The 26,431-nt window shown below is 38.3% G+C and overlaps 1 protein-coding gene across 4 annotated transcripts in view; it reads left to right on the top strand.

Annotated features, from left to right (window-relative positions):
- The window catches only part of Ppn (proteoglycan-like sulfated glycoprotein papilin), a 52,792-nt gene extending 29,792 nt beyond the window's left edge, over positions 1-23,000 (top strand). The window contains exons 2-18 of one of the 4 annotated variants that reach the window (XM_073962977.1): positions 5,190-5,250; positions 5,325-5,503; positions 5,570-6,722; positions 6,799-6,978; positions 7,037-11,015; positions 11,072-11,251; positions 11,571-11,741; positions 12,128-13,272; positions 13,350-13,533; positions 13,605-13,799; positions 13,868-14,038; positions 14,345-14,910; positions 14,971-15,121; positions 15,292-15,726; positions 21,713-21,874; positions 21,933-22,049; positions 22,111-23,000. In XM_073962977.1, the coding sequence (XP_073819078.1) occupies positions 5,190-5,250; positions 5,325-5,503; positions 5,570-6,722; positions 6,799-6,978; positions 7,037-11,015; positions 11,072-11,251; positions 11,571-11,741; positions 12,128-13,272; positions 13,350-13,533; positions 13,605-13,799; positions 13,868-14,038; positions 14,345-14,910; positions 14,971-15,121; positions 15,292-15,726; positions 21,713-21,874; positions 21,933-22,049; positions 22,111-22,250 (9,169 nt within the window). In that variant the 3' untranslated portion in view covers positions 22,251-23,000. The remainder of the gene's footprint in view (positions 1-5,189; positions 5,251-5,324; positions 5,504-5,569; positions 6,723-6,798; positions 6,979-7,036; positions 11,016-11,071; positions 11,252-11,570; positions 11,742-12,127; positions 13,273-13,349; positions 13,534-13,604; positions 13,800-13,867; positions 14,039-14,344; positions 14,911-14,970; positions 15,122-15,291; positions 15,727-21,712; positions 21,875-21,932; positions 22,050-22,110) is intronic. The other 3 variants (XM_073962979.1, XM_073962980.1, XM_073962981.1) reach the window with 3 other exon arrangements.
- The last annotated feature ends 3,431 nt before the right edge of the window (positions 23,001-26,431 follow it).

Genomic DNA, 26,431 nt, shown 5'->3' with positions numbered 1-26,431 from the left:
AACTTTGTCCACTTGGTAACATCTTACCAAGTGGACGAAGTAATGTTAATCTACTAATAATTTTCAATTTCAATCCCACGGCAGCGGCTTCTTTCGTACCGGATTGACCCGAAACCATAGTGTTTCGGCCAGAGGCTGCCAACCCAGCATTTTACCTACGCTTCTACGTAGGTTTAAATGCTGCTACAAAAACAACAAGTATTAATTTGGCTGGTAGATGGTAATCGATCCTCAAAAACAATACATTTCGAAAATAGGGATATGGGAATTTCTGAGTGAAATCGGATAATTTGCAAAAAGTGCGTTTTCATTCCCTTTATTTTTTGCTGTGTTGATGTCCAGAAAAACATTTTAGGATATTTTTAAATTTTTTTTGACTAAAGGTTCCAGAGATATTGCGCCTTGAAAAATTCGAATTCTGTGAAAACTATACGCAAAGAAACACTCATAACTTCTTGAATATTGGTGCAATCTGAAAATACCTTTTACCTTTTTGTATATTTTGCTGTTTTATCAGTTATCCAATAAAAATAGAAAAAAAATTGCACAGCGGGCTTGGATGCAATTTTCGTGATTTAATATTTCAAATCAGTTTTTAATAATTATTGTACTCTTCGATTTTCTTGATTTTTTTGTATTAAACTACGTTTAATTACAACAAGTCCTATTTGGTAGTGGGATTCGAATGAAAACTATTTTTTCTTAATTTTTTAAAATTTTTCAATAAAAGTTTTCCTTTATACCTGTGCGAAACATTTGTTAGTTTACCAAAAAATAAAAAATAAATTTTTTAACATTTGTTTTGTTGTTTTATTTAACATAAAAATGTGGAAAACATAATTCATAGTTGTCTATAAAATTATATACAAAATTAAATGTAAACTAAATTGCTAAAAACTAAGCCTATATCTCTGCTGGTTTTTATATAAACATTCCAAATATAAGTAGGTATATATGAATGTATTTTTTTATTTTCACTCAAATAACAACTACCATCGAAACAGAAACAGTAACAACAGTGACTGTTATAGCCAAATTCAATACGGACAGAATTCAATACAATGAATTGCACGCACACCATACAAAAATGTCTAATAAAATTATGGCCATAAACGTAGACAGTAGGACGCCAGTGTTGTGATACGGTGATATAAAATAATGAACAACGATAATCTCTTGTGTCCCAGTCGTGCGTTCGTCCACACGCTACAGCAGAGACATGACCGTGTTCACATCTCCCCGCCTAACCCCCAAATTTTTCATGCGATCTAAACGAATAATCAAAGTGACTGTTTTTTTTTTGTTTGTTTGGCGATGTTTGATTTTGGATTTTGGTTCGTTGCCAAATTCATTTTGTCACTGCTGCGAGTGGCACGCGACTTTCACATGCCAATAGCAGCGGGAGGGACAATACTGCAATGAATTGGTAGTGGCGCTGATATGTAACGTTACGCTTTGACGCCTTGCCCCCAGCAGGCAGTCACTGCACAATTTTTTGTTGTTGAAATAAATACCTAAAAATGTAGATAGAATTTATGTATTTGTTAGAGATGTATTTGGAGATGCACAAAAAGATATTGAAATGTATCATAAATATTAGGCACCTACATACTGTAATCATTAGACATGTTTAAGAACGTGCGAAGACACCTAAGCTTTAAACGCAAAAAAAAAAACTCCCTTATAAGTTCACTACTCATTTATGCTGTACAGTGGAAAAAAAAACTCAGATTATAACATCTAAACGAGTGGAGAAAAACGGCTAAATTAAAAGTAAAAGTTCTTGTTATATTTCCAATTTGTTTAAGGGCTTACTATGCCGCTCCATTGGCTAAACGCTAAACCTTTCCATGATGCTCTATGAACATGATTTTAAATGAAAATGTAATGCTTGATTTCAAATCGAATTTTATTTATACGATATTTTCAGTTATGTGAGAGATTAGCCTTTGAACATTCATTAGTCTATGCTTTGAATATAGTGGTGACAAAGCTGAGTTTGATTTATCTGTAAAACAGAACATAGTTCACTTGATTTCCATTCCGCAGTAATGTGTTATCTATAACGACAGTCTGTTATGCCTGAAAGTATGCTTTCTTTTAGGTCATAATGCAATTTATGTTCGTTTATTATTAGATTTTTTTGTGGTTTAGATTTTTCATCACCGATTCCTAAAAATGTATGGATAGCAAACATAAACTAAGGTACCCAATAGTTTGATAAAAATATTTAAATGTGTGGGGGTGCACAGTGTGTCCAAATCCATCCCATATTTTGTGCCGAAAATGCTAAAATATTTTTTTAAAAAAATTCCAAAAATTTTATTTTGATAGAAATCAAGGTAGCTAAGACGGAAAAACGAACATTTCGTTGGTTAATATTTGAAGTAACGGTATCTACAAAATTAACTTTTTTCGTTAAATAAATTCTCAAAATCGCAAGGAAATAAATGGTTTTAATGGTTATTTTCGGTATCCGATAGTATGAAGTCCGACGTATTAAAATCTGCTTAGAGGTAATTGTATTTGTATTACAGTTCTATAGAGCAACCGGATTTGTTTCGGAACTTTGAATGAATATTTTTAATTAGTCCCTTTTTCCGTAGGATATAACTAAAAAAGTCTCGTGGTATCGTGTTGTTCTAATTGAACTATCAATTTTTCAATATAAGTATTTTTTAACACTTTTGTAATTGTGATCCCCCCTTTTTGGTTTTAACTTTTTTACTAGCTAACTAACTTTGCGAATCTCATTTTCTATACACTAGAATCTTCCGTGTTTTCCACGTCGGTGCGCATCTTTGTATGGCACCCATGTAGACATATTTGACATATGTATGTACATATATATTAAACAAAACATAATATTTAATATCGGATATCACAAGCATAAAAAATGTGCTAGGTCCATGCTAGTGTATAATGTAAAAAACAAAATAAAAACAATTTAATTGATTTTTGGAGTTTATTTAAAATTTCCGGCAGAGTTGTGAAATTGTGTTACAATTCAACCGTGCGACATTCTCAAAAAAATCTTTTTATAGCAACAAAATAAAAAATAATATTCTTACGAATTGTATAAACACGTACCAAAAAATATGTTGTCGGCCTACAAGCGACTACGACAACTACACAATTTTGGCTAACAAAAATAGACACAATTTTAGGAGTATTATTTTTGTTTTTCAACTCCACACCGGAAAACGAATGTGAACGAAAAATATGCGTCATTTACTTTAATGGATTTTCTCAGCAGGTCATTTGGCTATAATGAAGTTTGGAGAAATCTACAATGAAATAGGTTTACAAGCAGAATAACACAATTGTATTGCATTGTTTTTAATTTTATTTTTTAAAATAAGTATGTAGTACCTATATGTTAATGTGTACAACTGTATTTAAAATGTTCTAATCAGAGTGTTAATCAGAAAAAAAAATAATCTGGATAACGACTGATCCAAAGTAGATTGTTTTAAAACTCGACAATAATTTATACTTTTAGATTAGAAAACAATGAATGTGTATTATAAACATAACATACCTACAGTAGTATCACGACAATTCGTCATCTGATTAACTGACATCTTCAATAAACTATCTTTTACTGTTTTCTTTACATTTTAAAAATGGTAATTAAAAAAATCACGAAAACCAAAAATACCACCTTTTCCTCCATATCAATATTGTAAAAATCATTAACAATACCGATGGTAGGAAATATCATAATCTAGAAATTTTACAAAAACGATTGTCAGCCCAGAAAACCTGTTACTGAAATTTTTGATTTGTTCGTATATAATTCTCATATACACTTTCCACATAATATTATAATATAATATTATGAGTATTGACAAACACAACACATGGCCAGGTTTTGCTAGGTTTAACTAAAAAGACAACAAATTGAATGAAATTATCATAACTACTCCATTGCGCCTCAAAGCACCTACCCTAACATAAGGAATAACACAAAACCTATAGCAAATATGAAAAGAAAACACAAATTACGACCAAAAACACACACTTATCAGATTGTAGTGTAACTCAACTATCAAAACACAAAGAAGAACGAGAAAGAAGAAACAAATAAAAACAAGAATCTACATGAAACAAAGATAGAATAAATAACAAAGATAAGAGGAATTCATACAAATAAAACTCACCAAAATTGTTTTTTTACCACTCATCGAATACCGAGAGAAGAGAATAAAATTGTCGAAGAAAAGAGAATAATATTGTACAGCAGACAAAAACTATTGTTAGATACAACAAAAACAATTGTTCTAATTAACAAAAACGATTGTTGGAATCACAATACTACATACAGAATCTAACAATATATTTACATACATATTTTGCTCTTCGAATATTGTTGGATCAATCACATTTTTTTCTCTGCGTGTGGCTTAATTCGAATCTAGAGACTCTTCTGTATTTCCCGAAAGTTATCGACTACGCGGAGAGAAAAAATGCAGCAAACAAAATATATGTTTGGGTCTCTAACATATGTTTGGATGCATACATATTCGTATATTATATAATATAATAAATAGTACTCATATTAAAGTGGCTTACAATGCAACCAACATGTTGCAAATACATGTAGCACGCCAAAAATTCATATTGATTTGTATATCGATTTATCGGAATTCGGAAATTGGGTACAAATTATGTATTTGCCGGTAGTTTTGGTAATTAGTGAACATTTTCAGTCAGTTAGCGACACAAATATCAACAATGATGTTGATATTATTTCCAACATCTAAACAATGCAATTAACTTTATGCATATTTCTTATGCAAATATTTCATATAATTTCCTCATGTCTGATACACCTACAACTTTCCAAATATACACGGAAGGAGAAAAAAAGCTTCTCTAACATATATCCCAAACATATTCTGCAGCAAACATATATATACACACAGCTCCTTATTATAAAATAAGCGAGAGCCCTGTTGTTACGCTCTTTGACAAAAAGCCTCTCTCCACCCATGAAAAATATGTTATAACATAAAAAATTCGTTTATATCCAAACAAATTGAATGAAGATGTGTAACAAAATGTTGTAAACATATATTTGTTTGCAATCAGTCCCAAACATATATTTGTTTGGATCCAAACATATTTCTAACATATATATTTCTGTGTGTACATCATATTGATTTCATTCTCTTCGTTCGTTACAGATTACCGCCCTTGATAGCATTCATTATACTTGTTTGTGTGCAACACTCACATGCTAGATTCGTAAGTACCAATTATGTACATCTGTTGATATTTTACCTTGATATAACAAAACTGTTTCCTCCTCTCCATTGTAGTTTGGCGATAGACTTAAGCGACAGAATGGCGCCAACATGTACTTGCCAGCTAGTTCAATTGTTCCCGGAGGCGAAGGTGATGATCCTAACGAATGGACAGAATGGAGTTCTCCATCTGAATGTTCGCGTTCATGCGGCGGTGGTGTTTCTTACCAAACAAGAGAGTGCCTGAGAACGGGGTAAGACTTGATCCAATGGGGGGTATGGTGTAACAAAAATTGTATTTACATTATTTTAATTTATAGGCCCGACGGCTCTCCAATGTGTAATGGTGGCAATCGTCGATACTTCTCTTGCAATACCCAAGATTGTCCAGAGGATGAACCCGATTTCAGAGCCCAACAGTGCTCGCGTTTCAATAATGTACCCTTCGATGGCATGTACTACAACTGGGTACCGTATAAAAGTGCTCCCAATCCTTGTGAACTGAACTGCATGCCACAGGGAGAACGATTTTACTACCGACACAAAGCCAAGGTTATCGATGGCACCCGTTGTAACGATGAAGATTTGAATGTCTGTGTCGATGGTCAATGCCTACCGGTAGGTTGTGATATGATGCTGGGGTCAAATGCAAAGGAAGACAAATGTCGCCAATGCGGAGGAGACGGTACTACATGTCGCACCTTAAAGGATCACTTTTCAACAAACAATTTGGCAGCCGGATACAATGACATTCTTTTGGTGCCAAGTGGTGCCACCAATATTCGCATAACGGAGACTGCCCCTTCGAATAATTATTTGGCGTGCCGCAACCTTACCAGTCACTACTATTTGAATGGAAATTGGCGTATAGATTTCCCCAGGCCTATGTTTTTTGCTGGTTCATGGTGGACATATCAGCGTAAGCCCCATGGTTTCGCTGCACCCGATCAGCTTCACTGTCGCGGTCCCATTACTGAGTCGATTTATATTGTTGTCTTGGTTCAGGATAAAAATGTCAGCATAGATTACGAATACAGTATACCGCATACGGTTATTTCAGACACTCCAGCTGTTTACAACTGGACGCATATGGAATTCGGTCCATGCAGTGCTTCCTGTGGCGGAGGTATCCAATATCGCAATGTCAGTTGTAACAACCGCTTCAATTTGGATAAAGTGAGTGACCACTTTTGTGATGAAAAAACAAAACCTGCAGAAAGCCAAGAATGTGGAACTGAACCCTGCGCCCCACATTGGAAAACATCGGAATGGAGCAAATGTTCGAAGGGTTGTGGTTCAGATGGTGTTCAGAATCGTACTGTTACTTGTGAAAGAATTTCCCCAACCGGAGAAAGCACTGTGGAGGACGACTCCGTGTGTTTACAAGAAGTCGGTAATAAACCGGCGAATCAACAAGAATGTAATCGTGATGTAAAGAATTGTCCGAAATACCATCTGGGTCCATGGACTCCGGTAAGTAAAATGTCCCGATTAAAATCCTCCATCCATCCAGATATGAACTACTAATGTGGAATCTCATTGATTTCAGTGCGATAAACTATGCGGGGAAGGTAAGAAGACTCGCAAGGTGACCTGCTATATAGAAGAGAACGGTCGAAAACGAGTGCTAAGTGACGAGGACTGTGATGAGGAAAAACCTGAGACGGAAGCGACATGCATGTTGGCTCCTTGTGAAGGAGTTGATTGGATAATTTCACAATGGAGTGGAGTAAGTTGTGGCGATATTGTTTTCTGAGAATTTGTTGTGAAACTGTGTTCTTTTTCAGTGTGACGCCTGTGGCCAAACAACGGAAACACGAACGGCCATTTGCGGTTCAAAGTCTGGAAAAGTATATCCTGACGAGTTTTGTGCTCCCGAAGTTCCTCTTCTTTCAAGGAGCTGTGAATCGAAGAAATGTAAAACTCAGTGGTTTTCTTCTGAGTGGAGTAAATGCTCTTCTCCGTGCGGTAAAGGTGTCCAATCCCGTCTTGTTCTTTGTGGAGAATTCGATGGCAATACAGTTACAAAGGTCACTGACGAGTCAAAGTGCAATGCTGCAACGAAACCTGAATCGTCCAAAGAATGCGAAGGAGAGGAGAAGGAATGCCCTGGTCAATGGTTTACAGGTCCATGGGGAGAATGTAGTAAACCATGTGGAGGCGGTGAAAGACAACGGGAGGTCATGTGTTTGGCAAATGGAACAAAATCTGACAACTGTGAACAAGACAAAATCGAATCCCTTTCTGAAAAATGTAATACCCAAGCCTGCACGGATGATGAAGTCATGCCCGTCGATAGCGCAGACAAAGAAATTTCCGATGAAGACGAAGAAGATTGCGAAGATGAGGAAGACGAAGAGCTTAGCATTGTTACAGTCAAGATGAGTGAGGATCTGAAAATCTCGGAAGGAATTGAGTTGGATGAAGACACAACTGTCTCCTCATTCATTACCGACGAAGTCATGATGAGTGATAGCACCCCACCGACTGATACTACCGATGAAGCAGCCTCGACGGAAGCAACCTTTACTACTGTTGAGGGCTCTGGAGATGACACTGAAAGCACCGACGTGACAAGTATGGATACCGTCGAAGGTAGCGGAGATTTGGAAACTACTTCGGAATCAGGTGTGACTGAATCTGAAACTGGATCAACCTCGGGCTCTGAGGCCACAGAAGGTACAACAGAGTTCTTATTGGAGACAACCGGTTCTTCTACTAGCGATGAAAGTACAGAGGTACCAAGCACAGAGGCGCCAAGCACTGATTCAACGGATTTGTCCGCTTCTACCGACGTTACTAAAGAAACCGAAAGTGCCTCTGAATCTACTGATGGGGTTACTGACGAAAACACTGAATCTCCTGCCACCACAGATGATGTCACAGAGGCATCAGGATCTACCGATGTGTCCTCATCCACCGATGCTACTCAAACTACTGACGCTAGTGTTACTACAGATTCTTCTGACATTACCAGCACAACAGATTCCGCAACCGATATATCCGGTTCCACAGAAGCATCAACGGAGTCTTCGGCTACTAGTGATGTAAGCCAAACAACCGATGCGCCAGCTTCTACTGAGGCAACAGCGTCAACTGATGCTCTTGATACAACAGCTGTTGACGCATCTGCATCGACTGATGTCTCCAGTTCAACCGATCTTCCCGTTACAACCGAAGTTTCTTCAAATACCGATGCTTCAACGGAAGAATCCGCTTCCACTTCAAGCGATGTTAGCGATACCACATCGAGTGACACTACAAGTCCGACAGACACCACATCGAGTGACACCACAATTCCGACAGACACCACATCGAGTGACACCACAGCAAGCGATAACACTTCTTCAGCCGACACAACAACACAGGTATCAGATACCACAGACGTTTCAATCTCAACGGAAGCGGCTGAATCAACAACAGCAGCTTCTTCGGATTCTACAGTTGTTTCAGTCACCACAGATACTGCGACCACAACAGATATTTCAGCCTCAACTGATGCATCTACAACGGATGAAAGTTCCGAAACAACAGCAACAAATGTTTCAGACATTACCACTGATGCTTCCGCAACAACTGACGCAACGGATAGTTCAGACAGTACCGACATTTCTGGTAGCACTGCAAGCTTTGTTTCTACTGATGCTTCAGTATCTACAGATTCCACCGATTTTACCACTGAATCGAGCTCTACGGAAGAATCAACCGAATCATCTGGTTCCACTGTCACTGATGCAGATCAAGCAACAACCTTATCAACTGATGAAACATCATCCGATGCTTCCACAGTGTCTACCGACGCCGAATCCACTGACATGGATTCAACTACTGCCAGTGATATTACAGAATTCACCACCGACTCTGGAGTACCTTCTAGTACCGAAACGCAGGCTGACACAACAACAGATGTCAGTGAACAAACTACACCTTCGGGTACAACCGGACTTTCAGATGCTACAACCGAGGCAGTATCAGATATTACCACTTTGGAATCGGAAACTACGGAAGGTGTATCAAGCGAAGGTACAACCTCTTCTCCGGGCTTATCCACATCGTCAGATATTTTCGACTCAACGACCGAAAGTTCTGGCGACAGTTCCCTCTCAACAGAAGGAGCTACAACAGTTGACATTTGGACCACTGAAGAAGATGAATATGAGAGGAGTACACCTAATACTCTGGAGGCGGTTATTACCAAAGAATCCAAACCCAAAAAATGTAAACGTAAGAAGCCCAAAGATTGTAGCAAGACCAAGTATGGTTGCTGTCCAGATGGAAAGAGTAGTGCTAAAGGACCCTTCGACGAAGGTTGTCCCATTCCCAAAACATGTAAAGATACAGAATTTGGTTGTTGTCCTGATGGAGTTTCACCTGCGAGTGGCAAAAACAACGAAGGATGTCCCAAGTCACAGTGCGCCGAAACATTGTTCGGATGTTGCCCAGACAAATACACACCTGCTGAGGGAGAAGACAATGAAGGCTGTCCCGAACCCACTACTGTACCTCCCACTACAACCACCGAAATGCCTGAGGAAGAAACAACAATGTCTACCGAACCACAATTCGATAATTATGTGTCAACTGAAATGCCGGAATCTACCGAAGTTCCCGAATCTACCGAAGTTCCCGAATCTACTGAAGTTCCCGAATCTGCAGCAGTTCCCCAAACAGAGGAAGTCATATTACCCTGTTCATCTTCTACCCATGGGTGCTGTCCTGATGGTACTACTGCTGCTACTGGTCCCGAATTTGCTGGGTGTGATGTTCCGTCGCTTACCGGTTCCACGGACTGCAGAACTTCAGAACACGGTTGTTGTCCAGATGGTCGCACTCCTGCCTCCGGTGCCAATAACCAAGGCTGTGCGCCTTGCACTTTCGAACCTTACGGTTGTTGTCCAGATAATGAAACTCCCGCCCACGGTCCATTGGGTGAAGGCTGTTGTCTAAATTCGGTGTACGGATGCTGTCCCGATAACATTAACAGTGCTCGTGGTCCCAACTTTGAAGACTGTGACTGCCAGTATGCTCCATATGGTTGTTGCCCAGACAACAAAACAGCTGCCCGCGGGCCATATAATGAAGGATGTGGTTGTGAAAATACCGAGTTCGGTTGTTGTCCCGACAAGCTTACCCCTGCTCTAGGTCCTAAATTCGAGGGATGTGCCTGTCACACTCTACAATTCGGCTGCTGCCCCGACGGCATTACCATTGCCCAAGGACCTCACCATTACGGATGTCACTGTTCGCAAACAGAATTCAAATGTTGTCCAGATGATAAGACGCCCGCCAAGGGACCCAACTTTGAGGGATGTACCTGTTTGGAAAGCAAATACGGCTGTTGTCCGGATGGCGTTACCTCGGCCCAAGGTAGCAAATTCGAAGGCTGCGAAAATGTCAAGGAACCACCCCAGAAGGCATGTGGCTTACCAAAGGAAACCGGACCATGTGGTAACTTCAGCATCAAATACTTCTTTGATACATCCTACGGAGCTTGTGCCAAATTCTGGTATGGTGGCTGCGAAGGTAATGGTAACCGCTTTGAAAGTGAAATGGAGTGCAAGGAAACTTGCCAGGAATACACCGGCAAGGAGGCTTGCTATTTGCCCAAGAGTTCTGGTCCATGCACCGGCGATCTTACCAAATGGTACTTCGATGCCGAACGAGGCCGTTGTGAGCAATTCAAATACGGTGGCTGCTTTGGTACCAACAACCGCTTTGATTCGAAAGAAGAATGTCAAGCCTTCTGTGCAGTTAGTGAGACAACACGTAAGTAGCATTTTATACGAATAATGGACTTGAATACACGCCACGATTGTTTGCAGCTCCTTGTGATCAGCCCATGGATGAAGGACCGTGTGAGGGTAACTTTGAACGCTGGTATTATGACAACCAAACCGATGTCTGCCGTCCATTCAGATATGGTGGCTGCAAGGGCAACAAGAACAACTATCCCACGGAACACGCTTGTAACTACCATTGCCGTCAGCCAGGAGTCCACAAAGGTTTGCATATTTTCCAACTGTCCGTTCATTTATTGTATGCCAATGGTGTATGCTTTTGGCGGTTAAGGTCATACGTACATATTTATTCTCATCTTCTACCTCCCCCTCCTCATTTGGTGATGGAATATTTAATGCTTACAAATCTACCATTTTTATTTCCCCTCTCTCCCCACTCTATGTTTGTCATTGCTTGCTTTATGTTTGCCTGCTATACCCCACACCCACCCATGCACTCTTTTGTCCCATAAAAATCGAATGAATCGAACTTTGTTGAATACGAACCAACAATGCACGTGCACGATCGATTCCTGACATGTAGATTATTGCTCGCTTCCCAAACAAGCCGGTGATTGCAGCGAGAAACATCCACGTTGGTATTACAGTGAAACCGACAAAAAGTGCATGCCTTTCTATTACACAGGATGCGGTGGAAACAAAAACAATTTCCCCTCATTGGAGTCCTGCGAGAACCACTGTCCCAAGGAAGTTGGTAAGGTCTTTCGTAATTTTTTTTTTGTTCTGTCCTCAGCCATGGAGTGGAGATGATGCATTCGTCCGTATAATTTAAAATCAAAGTTAAAAGGGGAGTATTTTTCCAGAGCATTAATTATTTGCCTAAAATCTGGGAAGTGACATAAGTTCAGTTTGAATTACTTACGATGGGTTTTCAAGACGTAAACTGAAATTGCTCTCCCTTTATGGCTGTGGACACGTGAAAGTCGGTTTAACCGATTATACGTTTTGTAAATACTCATCCGATCAATCGATGTTCGCCCGCTTTTATTGGCAAGTCAATGTTGTGGCCGATTGTTGGCCGATTTCGTCTTGATGAAATTTTTCATAAATGATTTGGGATTTTGTTTTCGTCTAATACAGCCAAGGATATCTGCGAAATTCCTGCCTCGGTGGGAGATTGCAACAACTACGAACCTATGTGGTACTACGACACCAAAGACGAACGCTGTCGTCAATTCTACTATGGAGGCTGTGGTGGAAATGAGAACAAGTTCACCTCAGAAGAAAGCTGTATGCGACGATGTGAAAAGAAACCCGAACCAACTCCGGTACCAGAACAACCAGCAGCCAGCACCAATGTCTGCGATGAAAAACCAGAACAAGGTCCTTGTGCCAACTACACTCTTGTATGGCACTATGATAAGGAACGGGATCAATGTAGGCAATTCTACTACGGTGGATGCGAAGGAAACGGCAATCGTTTCGAAACCGAAGCAGACTGTTCCCAACAATGTGTTAGAGAAGCGGTACCCAAGGTTGAATCTCCTCGTGTTGAAGAGCAACCTGCAGTTTCCGAACCCGAATCAGTACCCCAAACCGTACCCCAAACAGTACCCCAAGCAGCACCCGAACCAGCACCAGAGGAACCTGAGGAAGAAAATGTCTGTTTGTTGGCTCAAGATATGGGTGATTGCGATAATTACGTCAACATGTGGTACTTTGACTCTCAGTACTCTCGCTGCGAAATGTTCTACTATGGTGGTTGTGGTGGCAATGGCAATCGTTTTGCCACTGAGGAAGAATGTAAGAGACGTTGTGCCGCTGAAGATGAAGCCGTAGACCTTGGCAATAGATTTGGTGAGCCTGAACCTGAGCCCCAACCGCAACCTGAACCAGAGCCCGAACCGGCCAGTCCTGAAGATGAAAACTCAAACAAGTGCTTCCTTCCAGTTGCTCATGGTAATTGCTTGGAGAACGAGGTTCGTTGGTATTACAACAGTGAAGATGGTGTGTGCGATCAATTTGTGTACACCGGATGTGGTGGAAATGCCAACAACTATGCCACTGAGTCAGAGTGTGAGGATGAGTGCTTCGCTGTCCACAATACTTGTAAGTTACCACCTTTGGCTGGCAATTGCAACGAAACCATGATCAGGTGGCACTTCAGTGAGGCTGAAGGTAAATGTCTCGAATTTGAATTCACGGGATGTCGTGGCAATCGCAATAACTTTGTTACCGAACGGGAGTGTATGTCGATGTGTGGTGGTGAGGAACCACAGCCGCCCGTAAGTGGAGTAAAGAGTTAGAACGTGCCCCATTCGATGTGTTTATTTTTTGTTTTTTTTTGTTTCTCACTTTGCAGGCCTATTCGGTTTGTGATCTACCCATGGAAGCTGGCGAATGCGACAACAGCACCACAGCCTGGCACTACGACCGAGAAAGTATGTCATGTGTGGCCTTTACCTATACCGGATGTGGCGGCAACGGCAACCGATTCCAGTCGAGGGAACAATGCGAACGTCAGTGTGGCGAATTCAAGGGAGTTGGTAAGTTTGTGTGGCATCTCTTTAGTGTAGTGTTGTACGGGTAAGTCTAATCGAATTGAGCTCCAAATTAGATGTCTGCAATCAGGAAGTCTCGCAAGGATCCTGCTGGCAGTGGCAGACTCGCTACTACTTTAACAAAGAGACTCGAACATGCGAACAGTTTGCATATAGCGGCTGCCAAGGTACCGCAAATCGTTTTGAAAGTCGCGCTGAGTGTGAAGCTCTCTGCATAATCGGCCAAGAGCCTACATACACCGATACCAAAGGTATACATATTAGCATGATTTTGTTTGATTGTGGTTATCTCAATGTCTCCTTCATGTTATGAGTTCAGATATCTGCAAGCAGCATGTGGATGTCGGACGCTGCAATGGACAGGCCCTCACCGAACGCCGTTGGTATTACGACGATGCTCGCGGCAATTGTGTATCGTTCATTTATTCGGGTTGTGCTGGCAACCAGAATAACTTCCGTTCCTATGAATCTTGTTATAACTACTGCGCAAGTAAGCCCAGTTTGCCTGCATGGGCGCCTTATTCCTGCACCTTGTTAGCGTAAAATCGATCATTTGCACCGCTCGTATCCATTACACCAAGTAAATTATTTAATTGCACCTTCACATATGAATCGTATAGCGTATTGCACGTCCATCCCTGTAGTTAGTCTATAAGAAGCACGGGGTTTTAAAATCGGTCATGGGTTATTTTATTTGTTGGTATTATTTGGTGATGGGGTAGTTTCAGTCCGTGATTTTTTCTAATAATTTCCTCAAGATGAATGAATCTAATGAATTATATTTCCATTTCAACAGAGGCCGAACCTTCGGTTAACGAGGTCTTGCCTGTTAACAGATGCGAAGAATACGAACACGAATGTGCTGCACTGTCCTGTCCATATGGAAAACGCCGAGTGGCCGTCGATGATGAATGCTCTCGCTGTGAATGTGACAATCCATGTGCCGACTATGTCTGTCCCGATGGTCAACAATGCGCTGTGGAAGTTTCCGATGAAAGATCTGGAGAATTCAAGCCCGAATGCCGTCTCACCAACAAACCTGGTACCTGTCCTCATTTGACTGCCAGCGATGGTGTATGCGGCCGTGAGTGTCACACCGATGCCGACTGCCGTGAAAACAACAAATGCTGCAGCAATGGATGCGGCTTTGTCTGTGTACATCCAGCTGTACCAACTAGACCGACGACAGCACCCACCACTCCATCACCGGTCGTAGTACATCCCAATGTTAAGGTCTCCCTAGAACCCAAACAGAAAGCTGAAATCGATGTAAATACACCTCTGGGTGGTATTGCTGTGCTCAGGTGCTTTGCCACGGGCAATCCTGCACCAAATGTTACCTGGTCACGCAATAATGTTGTGGTGAGTGTCACTTCACGTTGAGATTTGGTCCTGCTCTCTCATGTGTTTATGTTGTTTCAGGTTGATACTAACCAGGGACGTTACGTTTTGACCTCCAGTGGTGATTTGACGATTGTTCAAGTGCGTCAAACTGATAGCGGCTCATATGTGTGCTTGGCCAGCAATGGTTTGGGAGAACCCGTGAGACGTGAAATCGAATTGCAAGTGACAGGTATGTTACGGCGTCCCTTTAATATTCATTGATTGAAACGGTGTTTGGCTTTTTGTACTAACTATTCCTAATGGAATGCAATTTTAATATTTTTTGTTTTATTTTAATGCATGTGTTTTGTGGTGTTTGTTGCTTTTGCTTTATTTACTCCCGCAACTAACCCTATACAGATCCTGTTCCCTTGCCTGCTTATGTCTATGGTGAAAAGAATGTAACCCAAATTGTTACCCTAAATAGACCAGCTGTGGTTCGTTGTCCTGCTGGTGGTCATCCGGAACCCATGGTTCATTGGTGGCGCAATCGTAGCCGTTTGCCTTTAGTAAGCAATCGTTTCGAATTAGCCCGTGACTATTCGCTGACATTCCGTTCGGTACAATTGACCGATTTAGGCCCATATACATGTGAGGCATGGAATCGTTTAAGTGTCCGCCCTTCATCGATCAAGGTAACATTGGTAGCGGTAGGACCGGTACGTGCTGCAAACAATGACGAATCGCAGTACTTGCAATATATCATTGAACCACCAAAGGCATCGGTTACAAGAAGACCCCCGTATCCATTCCGACCAACCAGACCACCAGCAGTGCCAACACCACATGTTGTTGGTAAGTATTTTGCTATAATTTGTTGTATATTTGTATTGAAGTTCTCGATATGTGGTGTGTTGTTCTGGTGTAGAACGCATTGCATGAAAAGTTTCTATAAATTATCCCCCCATCCCAATGCGTAGCGATTTGGAAGATGTTTGCATATTATAGAATATTTTGACCCATATTCGGCGCGTTTACTCCATGCTTCTTTGTTGTTTTTTGTCAGACTAAATAATATTTAATTCATCATTTTTGAATTTCGAAATTAATCGCATCCGGTGATGTTGTTTTTCACTAAATCTTCGTCTTGGAAATCGAATTCCGTAGCAGCATGAGCTTTGTTCGAGAATTTATTTTTTGCCAGTTTTGAAATTGTTTGTGCAAAAGTCACCATGCAAAAATGTTATTCGGTTTAAGCTTTATCTCAAGCACGGTATGCCTCAAGGCAGCGTCGCCCATAATATTTCCATCAATACTAAAGCATGTGTGTATGCATGGGTGAAAAAAACAACAACCACATGATGTTAATCGATTGTTTATGTACACGTACACTGTACGTGAGAGAGAGAAGCAAATGCAAAAACAACTCAGTTGGCGCCCTCATTATACTGCCTTGCAAAGAAGCTCGTCCCTGCCTTAAGGTCACATTAGGCAAATATTTGCTCCAACGACAGCAGTGTGCGCTTACTGAGACCAAATGAGCGTAAATAATGTAATGCAATTTATGTTTAATTGCTCTCAGTAAGCACACACAGATTGTCGCTGGAGAAAATATTTGCCTAATGTAACCTTACCTTAAATATCACGATTCTAAAAGTCACGTTATTTATAATATGCAAACATAAGTTAACTGAAAAAACTCAAGTTTCGTAGCACTCTCGCACTTTACGCCGATTAAGAGAATTTATTATTTTATTGGGGACATACCGGACAATTACAATGAATACAGAAAATAACATACGGCCCTCAGTCTCCGGCAATCAGAGGGTGCTAAGAATCCCCGGAGGTAAAACAAAAACAAAACTTAGGATAGGAACTTGGAATGTGAGAAGTCTTTATGAACTTGGAAAACTAGACAACACCATAAGCGAAATGGAAAGACTACAAATTGATATCCTGGGTATCAGTGAAACGTGGTGGACGGAGGATGCAGAATTTATTTCCCAGAACGTAAAAATTTATCATTCCGGAAACAGAGAGGGAATTCACAGAAAGGGCGTTGCTATTATAGTAAAAAGTCACATAGGGACCTGTGTCACTGGATACGTTCCAATTTCTGATAGGGCGATGATGATAAAAATATCTGCAAAACCAATAAACATGAATATAATACAAGTATATGCACCCACAAGCGATAGTGATAACGATGAATTGGAACAGTTTTATTGCGACGTTGAAAAGTTATTAAAGATGACAAAACCCCACGACATTACCATAATCCAGGGCGATTTTAATGCTAAAGTTGGGCAAGAAGTAACAAACGGAATCACAGGAAAATTTGGCTTAGGACAACGGAATGAAAGAGGAGAACGACTGATACAATTCTGTCAGGAACACAATTTTAAGGTTGCGAATACTATGTTTCGCCTCCATCCAAGACGACTTTACACCTGGAAATCGCCACAGGATAATAACAGAAACATTGTTAGAAACCAAATTGATTACATTTTAATAAATAAGCGATATTCCTCCTGCATAAATAAATGTTCTACGTACCCAGGAGCTGATGTACCCTCGGACCATAACCTTCTGCTGTGCAAATTACAGATAAAGCTAACTACCATCCGAAAGAAAAAACCAAAGAAAAGAGTTAACATTCAAAAATTAAACGATCCCTCCACTAAACAAATCATGAAAAATCACCTTAATGTAGAACTGCACAATATTGATGGAGAAGACATCGAGAATTTATGGAATAATGTAAAAAACTCCATGAATACCATAACCAGCAATATCCTTGGAACCACAACATCTAAAAGAGAAGACACGTGGATGACGGACGAAATACGCGCGCTTCGCATAGAAAGGAGCAAGCACAAAAATTCTAACTATGAAAGATATTGGGAAATAAATCAAGAAATAAAAATTGCAACTCGGGCCGCAAAAAATGCGCAACTCAATAAACAGTGCCAGGAAATTGAAAGACTCCAAATCCTACATGACGATTTCAATCTTCACAAAAAATTAAAAGAGGCATCTGGAATTTATTCAAAAAGATCATCTACATTTATTTTTGCTGAGAATAATACAGCCATATACGAAACTGCAGAAAAGAAAAAACACTGGGAAAACTATATTAGAAGTCTCTTTACCGACACTACAAGAACAGAAACTAATAACACAGATAGAGAAACCAATTTTAGAGGAAGACGCATTACCAAAAGTGAACTAGATATGGCCATAAATTCAATGAAAAACAATAAGGCTACCGGGCCGGATGAAGTCCCATCTGAATTATTTAAATTACTAGATGAAAGAAACACACAACTATTGTTGAAATTATACAACCAAATTTATGAAACAGGACAATACCCTCAAGATTGGCTGAAATCTACGTTTATAACGATTCCCAAGAAAAATAATGCGAAGACGTGCGGAGACTATAGATTAATAAGTCTTATGAGCCATGCTTTAAAAATATTCTTAAAGATAATACATAGGCGCATATACCCAATATGCGAATCACATATGGGAAAAACTCAATTTGGTTTCAGGGAAGGCATGGGTACTCGAGAGGCCCTACTTAGTTTGAATGTACTAATACAAAACTGCCGAGATGTGCAAAAGGATGTTTACATATGCTTTATCGACTACGAGAAGGCATTTGACACGGTCAACCATGACAAGTTGATGGAAATTTTGATATCAATTGGATTAGATGAAAGTGACCTTAAATGCATTAGAAACCTGTACTGGCAACAGAGAGCCAACATTCATATAGATGGTGAACTTACCAACGATGTTCCTATTTCAAAAGGCGTAAGACAGGGTTGTATACTATCCCCTCTTCTATTTAATGTATATTCCCAAAAAATTTTTGAGGAGTCAATATGTGGAAAAAATATCGGAATTAGAATAAATAATACATTCATAAACAATATACGTTATGCCGACGACACCACATTACTTGCAAGCAGCCTCGCAGGATTACAAAAGCTAGTAGATGCTCTAGAACATTCTAGTACGTCATATGCCTTAAAGATTAATATAATGAAGACGAAGTATATGATTATAAGTAGAAGAAATATCGAATCCAACATTCCCTTAAGCATTAATGGAACTCAAATAGAAAGAGTCTCCAAATTCAAATACCTCGGAGTGCAAATTAATGACCACTGGGACATATCAAAGGAAATAAAATGCCGAATTGAAATGGCAAGAAACTCTTTTTTTAAATATAGAAAAATACTAACGAGCCATGACATAACCATGGAAACTAAAAAACGATTTGTTAAATGCTACATTTGGTCCGTTTTATTATACTCGGCAGAAACATGGACTCTTAAAGCAGCAGACGAAAGAAGACTGCACTCGTTTGAGGTTTGGATATACCGACGGATCTTAAAGATATCCTGGACAGATCACATCTCAAATAATGAAGTACTGAGACGAATGAACACCGAAAGTCAAATGATCAGATTGATAAAAACGAGAAAAACTGCTTATTTGGGACACCTTATGAGAAATAGCAAATATAATCTCCTCCAAGCAATCATAAGAACCAAAATAGAAGGACGCCGACCAAGAGGGAGACGAGAAATAACATGGATCAAAAACATTCTGGAATGGACAGGACACCAAGATGAAATAAGCCTTTTAAGCGCCGCCAGAAACAGAGAACTAGCTATTATAGAATGAAATTTTTAATTTTATAACATATAACCAAATAACTCTGTAATAATTAACATTGTATGATCGCTAATATCCGAATACGGATTTGCAAATAAAGAAGAAGAAGATACCGGATTAGAACCGTTTCTAATAATCCGATTATTATCTAATGGATATGTTTAGAAAGCTTATGAGAAAAACTATGACATGGCTAGTTATAACAAGTTCGCATAATAATGTTCTTATATGTACCTTTTTTGGCATATACATATATAAAGTATCACTTAGAGCGTGAAATTAACATAACCCAAGAAAGTGTTTAGATGGCCGCCATAAAAATTGCGATTGTTTGTCATTCCCACTATAGGTCTCAAACCTGGAATATCTGAAAATTTGGTTAAATGAGTTATTAGTTCACGAAGATGGACTGCCATCATTAACAATGAATATAATAATACAGAATAACTCGAAGATCAGGATTGTCAGATCGATTGTAAAAGTACCAGGTCATATTAACAGTAAACAGGGCCACTGAAGTCTATAACCTCGGCCTAAAAGTGGGAAGGCAAAGTTCATCCAATCCCTTAGAAATTTATATGAAAGTTATTAACAGTTTATATTGATTTTTTAAAAGACTTACGACTCAAATTTGTATATTCCATCCAGAGGACATCTCTAATTCGAGCGGCAGTACTCCTGAGGATAGATAAAATAAATCGAGTGTACTCTATTTTTCCATGCCACTCGAATAAAAGAGAATTTCGCTCATTTAGTCAAAAAATGTGTTCTCTGAGTTAGCAATTTCCATTTTTTGCTACAACTTCTTCTTTATCTTGTGCCATATTTTCGTGTTGATATCTCTAAAACTCAATGAGTTACAAATTATTTAATAGGAGTTTTGCATAAATCAACAAAAAAGTTTTTTTGAGTTTATGAAGCACTTGCATGGAAATTTAGCACTGACATCTGGGTAGCTCTTTGCAAAAGCTGGTCCAAGTAGTTATTTTATTTTTGGTGTAAAATAGTTTTTAAGTTGGGAAGTCAAATTTCAATCGTCAACTTAAAACGCGTTTTTCTCGAAACTATTTTTTTTAGATGTGACACTCTTTGAGTAAATGAGCGATATATTCTTTGTTCGTTTTCGAGTGGGAGTAAAATACTCTCGAAATTAATCAGATTTTACTCTTGCCGAGTACTCTTTTAGTTCACTGCATAGTAATTCGTTTAGAAATCGTTATTATTTCGGACGTAACATCCTAAGTTCGTACCGGTTTCGCTACGTTTGGCAACAAATCGAAAAGCAAATAATTTATAATCCTACTCGATAGTGATATTAGAGTAAACTCTTACTTTTTTTTGGAACATTTTAACATCCACTCTTATTTTCCAACAAGAAGCAATCGCAAGTGCTGCACATAAAACAAAGGAAGAGTAAACTTACCAATGGTGAGCAAAATAGGAAAAGAGAATACGAGTATATAAGGGAGAATTATTATTTAACTTTTCTTGTTGTTTCATTACATATTTCAAAATTTTTGAGCATTAATGGTGTCATAAATCATGCTACAAACGAAATATTAAAAAATAATTATAAAAAATGCTTAAACGCCCAAGAGTTATAGAAATAATTAAATTAAAAGTATTTTGCAGCATCCACCAGTGGATGGCCGTGTACACGGATGACTTATTGTAATAATCGTACTCTTCGAGTAATCATACTCGCAAAAATTTTTCACAAATCGGAGCTCTGGAAAATGGACAAAATTTGATCTTTTTATCGATTTATTCTGTAATTAATATTTATTGTGATTAATGGAAGTCCATCCTTGTGATTAGACAAAAAATAGTTCACAAAAAGTATTAGTATTTCCACGGGGGTTAAGAGACAAGAAATATCCTTGAAGTCGACCAAATAGAATGGCCTAAAGTACATTTTCCTTGATTGCCGAAAAGCTATCATTGAAAAACGATGGGTTCGTTGTACTTTTGGCTTTAGAGTATTATATATTATTATCGCGAGGTGTCTTCATTGTGAAAGTATGTCTTTTATTGCAAGTTATGTTAGTTAACAAATGGCATCTGGTGTCAGTCACAATAGTTTCATTACATAACGTTCAAGCTCAATTGTTTTGGGAATTTTGTCATCTGAAATGTGTGTTTTTTTACATAGTTCCCGTCAATGCTGTCATTGGCAAGGATCCCGCAAATACCTATCAACCTGGATCAACTGTTGCCCTCAGCTGTTCCGTTCAAGGATACCCAACACCAAATGTAACCTGGACAAAGGATGGTCTGCCATTGGTGCCCAGTGAACGAGTCCAAATATCAGTTCGTAAGTAAACGTCTTCTCTGATTTGATGTCAGACCATTTCATGGTTTCCTTTGTACAGGTGAACCTTATCGTGTGATTATTAACAACGTCAGTACCACTGATTCCGGCAAGTACGGTTGCAAGGCTGCCAATTCTGTTAGCTATAGCTTCAGCGAGGAGAATATAAACATTGAATGTAAGTACCTTGTATAATTTTGAGATGAGTGCCTTTAGCTCATTTTTTATTTTTCTCACAGCTACCATACCCTTGAATCCTGAGTGCATTGACAACGGTCACTTCGCTAACTGCAACCTGATCGTAAGGGGGCGCTACTGCAAGAACAAATACTATGCCAAGTTCTGTTGTAGATCGTGTGCCCTGGCTGGTCAGCTTTGAGGTTTCAAGGCGGAAACCCCATTACACTGACTTAAGAAAATCTTTCAATGATGCTACATTTTCCATTTGATACGATACTAAACTACTTTAAGAATCATTTAGTGAGGAGCCTGTGCCTAGCTATCCCATCTATTAACGACATTCTCGAGGAGCGCACAAATTTTTGTCCCTAACCTGCAAACGAAACCACAAACAATATCTTGAGTATTTTCCGCTATTTAACCGTTAAGATTAACCTCAGGCCATTGTAACCATTATTTTATTAGCCAAGTATGAGTTATTTTGTAGAAACCAAAAATTAACATTTTTCGTAACACATTTCGTTAAGTAATTAATTGTAACGTAGTAACAAACGGTCAGATATTTTTAATTAAACGAGCTTTTTCGCCACAGCATAGAGAGTTGAATGGTAAACGATTATTTTATATATTTTTTGTTAATCTGTAAGAAAAGTTAGTGAATAATTTGTTCCTATTTATTGCCCGAGTCAATAAAATAAATGCGATCAAGTATTAATTTAACAATTTGTCCCGATTGTATCGAGAAGGATACGACAACAACAAAAACAAAATTAACACTAATCAATCCCCATTTTAAATATGAAGAACCCAAAATCAATTTAGGATAATATTCATAGATGACGCATGTAAACGAAATTTGTGCATTTAACTATACAACATTTTTGATATACGTATATATATATATATATTTTGTAAATAAATAAAAAAATTCTATGAAAAGTAAATTAAATAATTAGCGTTTCATTCTCCTCAACATTAGACAAGTAAGGGAATTTCGAAGACTATATGCGAAATGTATTTTTAGTTATTGGTCATGCATATTGTCGTACAAGACGATTTCGGTAATTTCGTCAACGAATCGTCGACGAAAATGTAGTCGAAGATTTGATTTTCTATTGGGACCAAACTACCAAACTCTTACAATTTTATTAATATTTTTTTAATTCTACCTTCGAAATTTTGATTTTGACTTCGAATTATACCGAGAGTTTTTGAGTTTTTGCCTAAATTACCTATAGTGTAAAGTGAAACACAAGCCATTTTAGAAAAAAAAAAAAATAAAATAAATAAACGTTTGTTTTGCTGTTTTATTTAGATTTATCTTTGCCTGAAATTTCATTTCTTGATGGGTATGTTTCTGGGGCATTGGGAACTCCAAATGCAAAGTTACAACCAATTTGAGCAAAAAATTCAGATATTCAGATGGGGGCTTCTGAGAAAAAAAATATCACCTGGGAAGTTTTTGAGGATTTTGAAACTACAATGTTCATAGATGAGAAAAAACAAAAAAAAAAATCGCAGGAGCGCTTTTTAAATAAATAGCGATTCAAGTTGGCATTTTTAAGGGTGTTTAGGTTTTCACGATTTTGCTTTTTGCCCTATCGAAATGGGGCTACGGATAATGTCGTAGTTGTGAAAATTCTCTACAAGATTGTCCTTTACGATATTTTCGTAGCTTTTACAATTTTTGAGATATAGAAGTTCAAATTGTGACAATTCACTGACTGTATTGTCTCCTTATGAAACAATTTAAACTTATGTATATATCTCAAAAATGGTACAACCTAGAAAAATTATGAAAGCCAATCCAATTTTTACAGCTATAAGATTTTCTATGGTCCCATTTCGATAAGAGTTACCTTTTCAATCAAATCGTGAACTTAACCTAAAAATGTGACCAGAACTTCTATATCTCAAAAATGGTAAAACCTACGAAAATATCACAAAAGTCAACCTTGTTTGCGGTTTCTAAGCAAAATCGCAAAAACCTAAAAAAAAACTTAAAAATGTGAATTTTAACCTCGATTTATTTCAAAATCCTTGAAGCTATTTTTTCTTGTTATACCCTCAGCATTTATGCTCATCGAAATAATGGTTTTAGACTCCAAGTGTGTTTGGACGAAATGTGTTTCAGACAATTTGGAGTCGATTGAGCAATGTCCGTCCGTCTGTCTGTCTGCCTGTCTGGCTGGAGCGCACGATAACTCTCGAATGGATGAACTGATTCGGTTGAAATTTTGGCTTTCGTAATATTTTGCCTAAACTTAGTTTAATTTCGAAGATGGGCTATATCGGTCCACTCCCTTCGGTAACTCCCCCACAAAAGTTCGAAAATGTTCGGAAAAATTGTGCGCACGATAACTCTTCAAGGGAGAAACCGATTTGGTCCATACTTTGCACATCCTGAAATGTTTACCAGACTTAGATAAGGTTTCAATATGGGTTTAATCAATCCGCTCCTTCAGGTACCTCCCACACAAATTTTCGGAAAAGTTCAGTTTAGGGTCATCTCTCGAATCGCTTCGATTTTTTTTTTAGCAACTTGTATTCACTGCCCCCAATATGACGGTACAAGTTTCATTAGGGGCAAGTCCATACTTCCTGCGAAAATAGCATGAAAGTTGCATAAAACCCTACTACTTTAAGTACCTCACCCCACAAAAGTTCAAAAATGTTCGGAAAAATTGTTCGTACGATAACTCTTGAAGGGAGTGGCCGAATTGGTCCATACTTTACACATCCTAATATATTTCCCTGATATAGATCAGGTCAAATATGGACTATATTTGTCAACTCCATCTGGTACCTACCACACAAAATTTCGGATAAGTTCACTTTAAAACCTGATATCGAATCACTTTTGTTGAAGCAACTTGCATTAGCTGCCTCAATTGCGAAGGTAAAAGTTTTTTTCGGGGGCAAGTCCATACTTCTTGAGAAAACAGCCCGAAGGGTGTAAAAACCCCATGCACCATATGTAGTGGCTGGAGATCCACTTCCATAATGGTCTATGTCGATCCATGTTTTTAAATATCTCCTCCGCAAAACTTTTGATCATTAATTCTAATCAACATTTTTGTTGGTTCAAACGCCCAAAATTTTTAAAACCCCTAAATACATACGTTTTTTGGGGAAAAATTGTTTTAATATACGTAGGCTGACGGTATATCTCTGTCGGCAAAGCCGACTGATACTTTTTTACTTGTTTTTGGATTTTTTCTCATATATGAATATTGCTGTTTCCGAATCCGCAAAAACTTCCCAGGTGTAAGCGGTTTTTATTTAAAATTAGTTAAGGCGCACAGTACATGACGTTGTTTTATAGGGATGCGATACATTGTCCTAATTTGAAACCTCCACAAAGGTCGATCTTCTCGAGAATTTTCCGGTGATTTTTTTTGTTTTTTGACTTTTGAACATTGTAGTTTAAAAATCCGCAAAAACTTCCCAGGTGTAAGCACCTTCCAATTAAAGTTGCTTCAAGAGCACCGTGCATATTCATCCAATTGACTGGATTTCATTTTGAAAATCAAAACTATTTTGTTTTTAAGTTTTTCCTTTTTAGGGCGAAGGCCATTATTTGTGAGATTTTAATTAATGGAGCTATATGACCTAAGGAGATTAATCAAATTAACCAAACCTATTATGATTTTCCTCAGTCCACAACATTCGCACACACATTCTCAAATGTTTCATAAGAAAAATTTGATAGTGTATGGGTCGCGTTTTTTTATTTGGGATGATGATTTCTATTTTGCCTTTCAAAATAGTCAGACATAATCCCATAGTCGTTGCTTTAATATTTTATAAAAACAAATTTAATTTATTAGTGAGATTTTTTAACAATTTTTTTGTCGAATTCTTTTTATTTACTTCTTTTCATTGTGACTTATTAAAAAATATCTTCACAATCTTTCGCTCGTTTCGAACAAAGAACCACGAGCAACTAACACGTGTATTTCTTTGAGTTTTGTTGTTCTTCTGTTGGAATAATACACATTTTTGTTGTGTGAAAATGAATTTGCTACTGTTTGTATTTGATTTTAAGCAGATTCTGTTGCAATTTAAGTTTTTGCAACACTTTATGGTTAAGCAGTTTGTGTTTAACTTGAAGCTTATTCTATCGCTACTACAACGGTTTTTTGCCATTATTAGTGTTTGAAATTATGTATTTCCATAATTTGCACTATAATTTGTATTACTCACCTCCTAAAAATCAACAAAAATAACAGCTATTTTCATTGCAATTTTCAGCAAATTTTCGTGAAATAATAGTTGTTTGCTGAATGATATTTTACCCTAATAATATATAAACCGAATGTACATCGATGAACTTAAATTTTCCCATTTAATGGCGTTTTTTGGCACTTCTCTGAATTT

Source organism: Musca autumnalis, unplaced genomic scaffold (genome assembly GCF_047663935.1).
Source record: "Musca autumnalis isolate F117 unplaced genomic scaffold, ASM4766393v1 scaffold_1, whole genome shotgun sequence".
Classification (NCBI taxonomy): Eukaryota; Metazoa; Arthropoda; class Insecta; order Diptera; family Muscidae; genus Musca; species Musca autumnalis.
The sequence above is the reverse complement of the archived record's forward strand: the minus strand, read 5'-3'. Positions and strand labels throughout refer to the sequence as shown.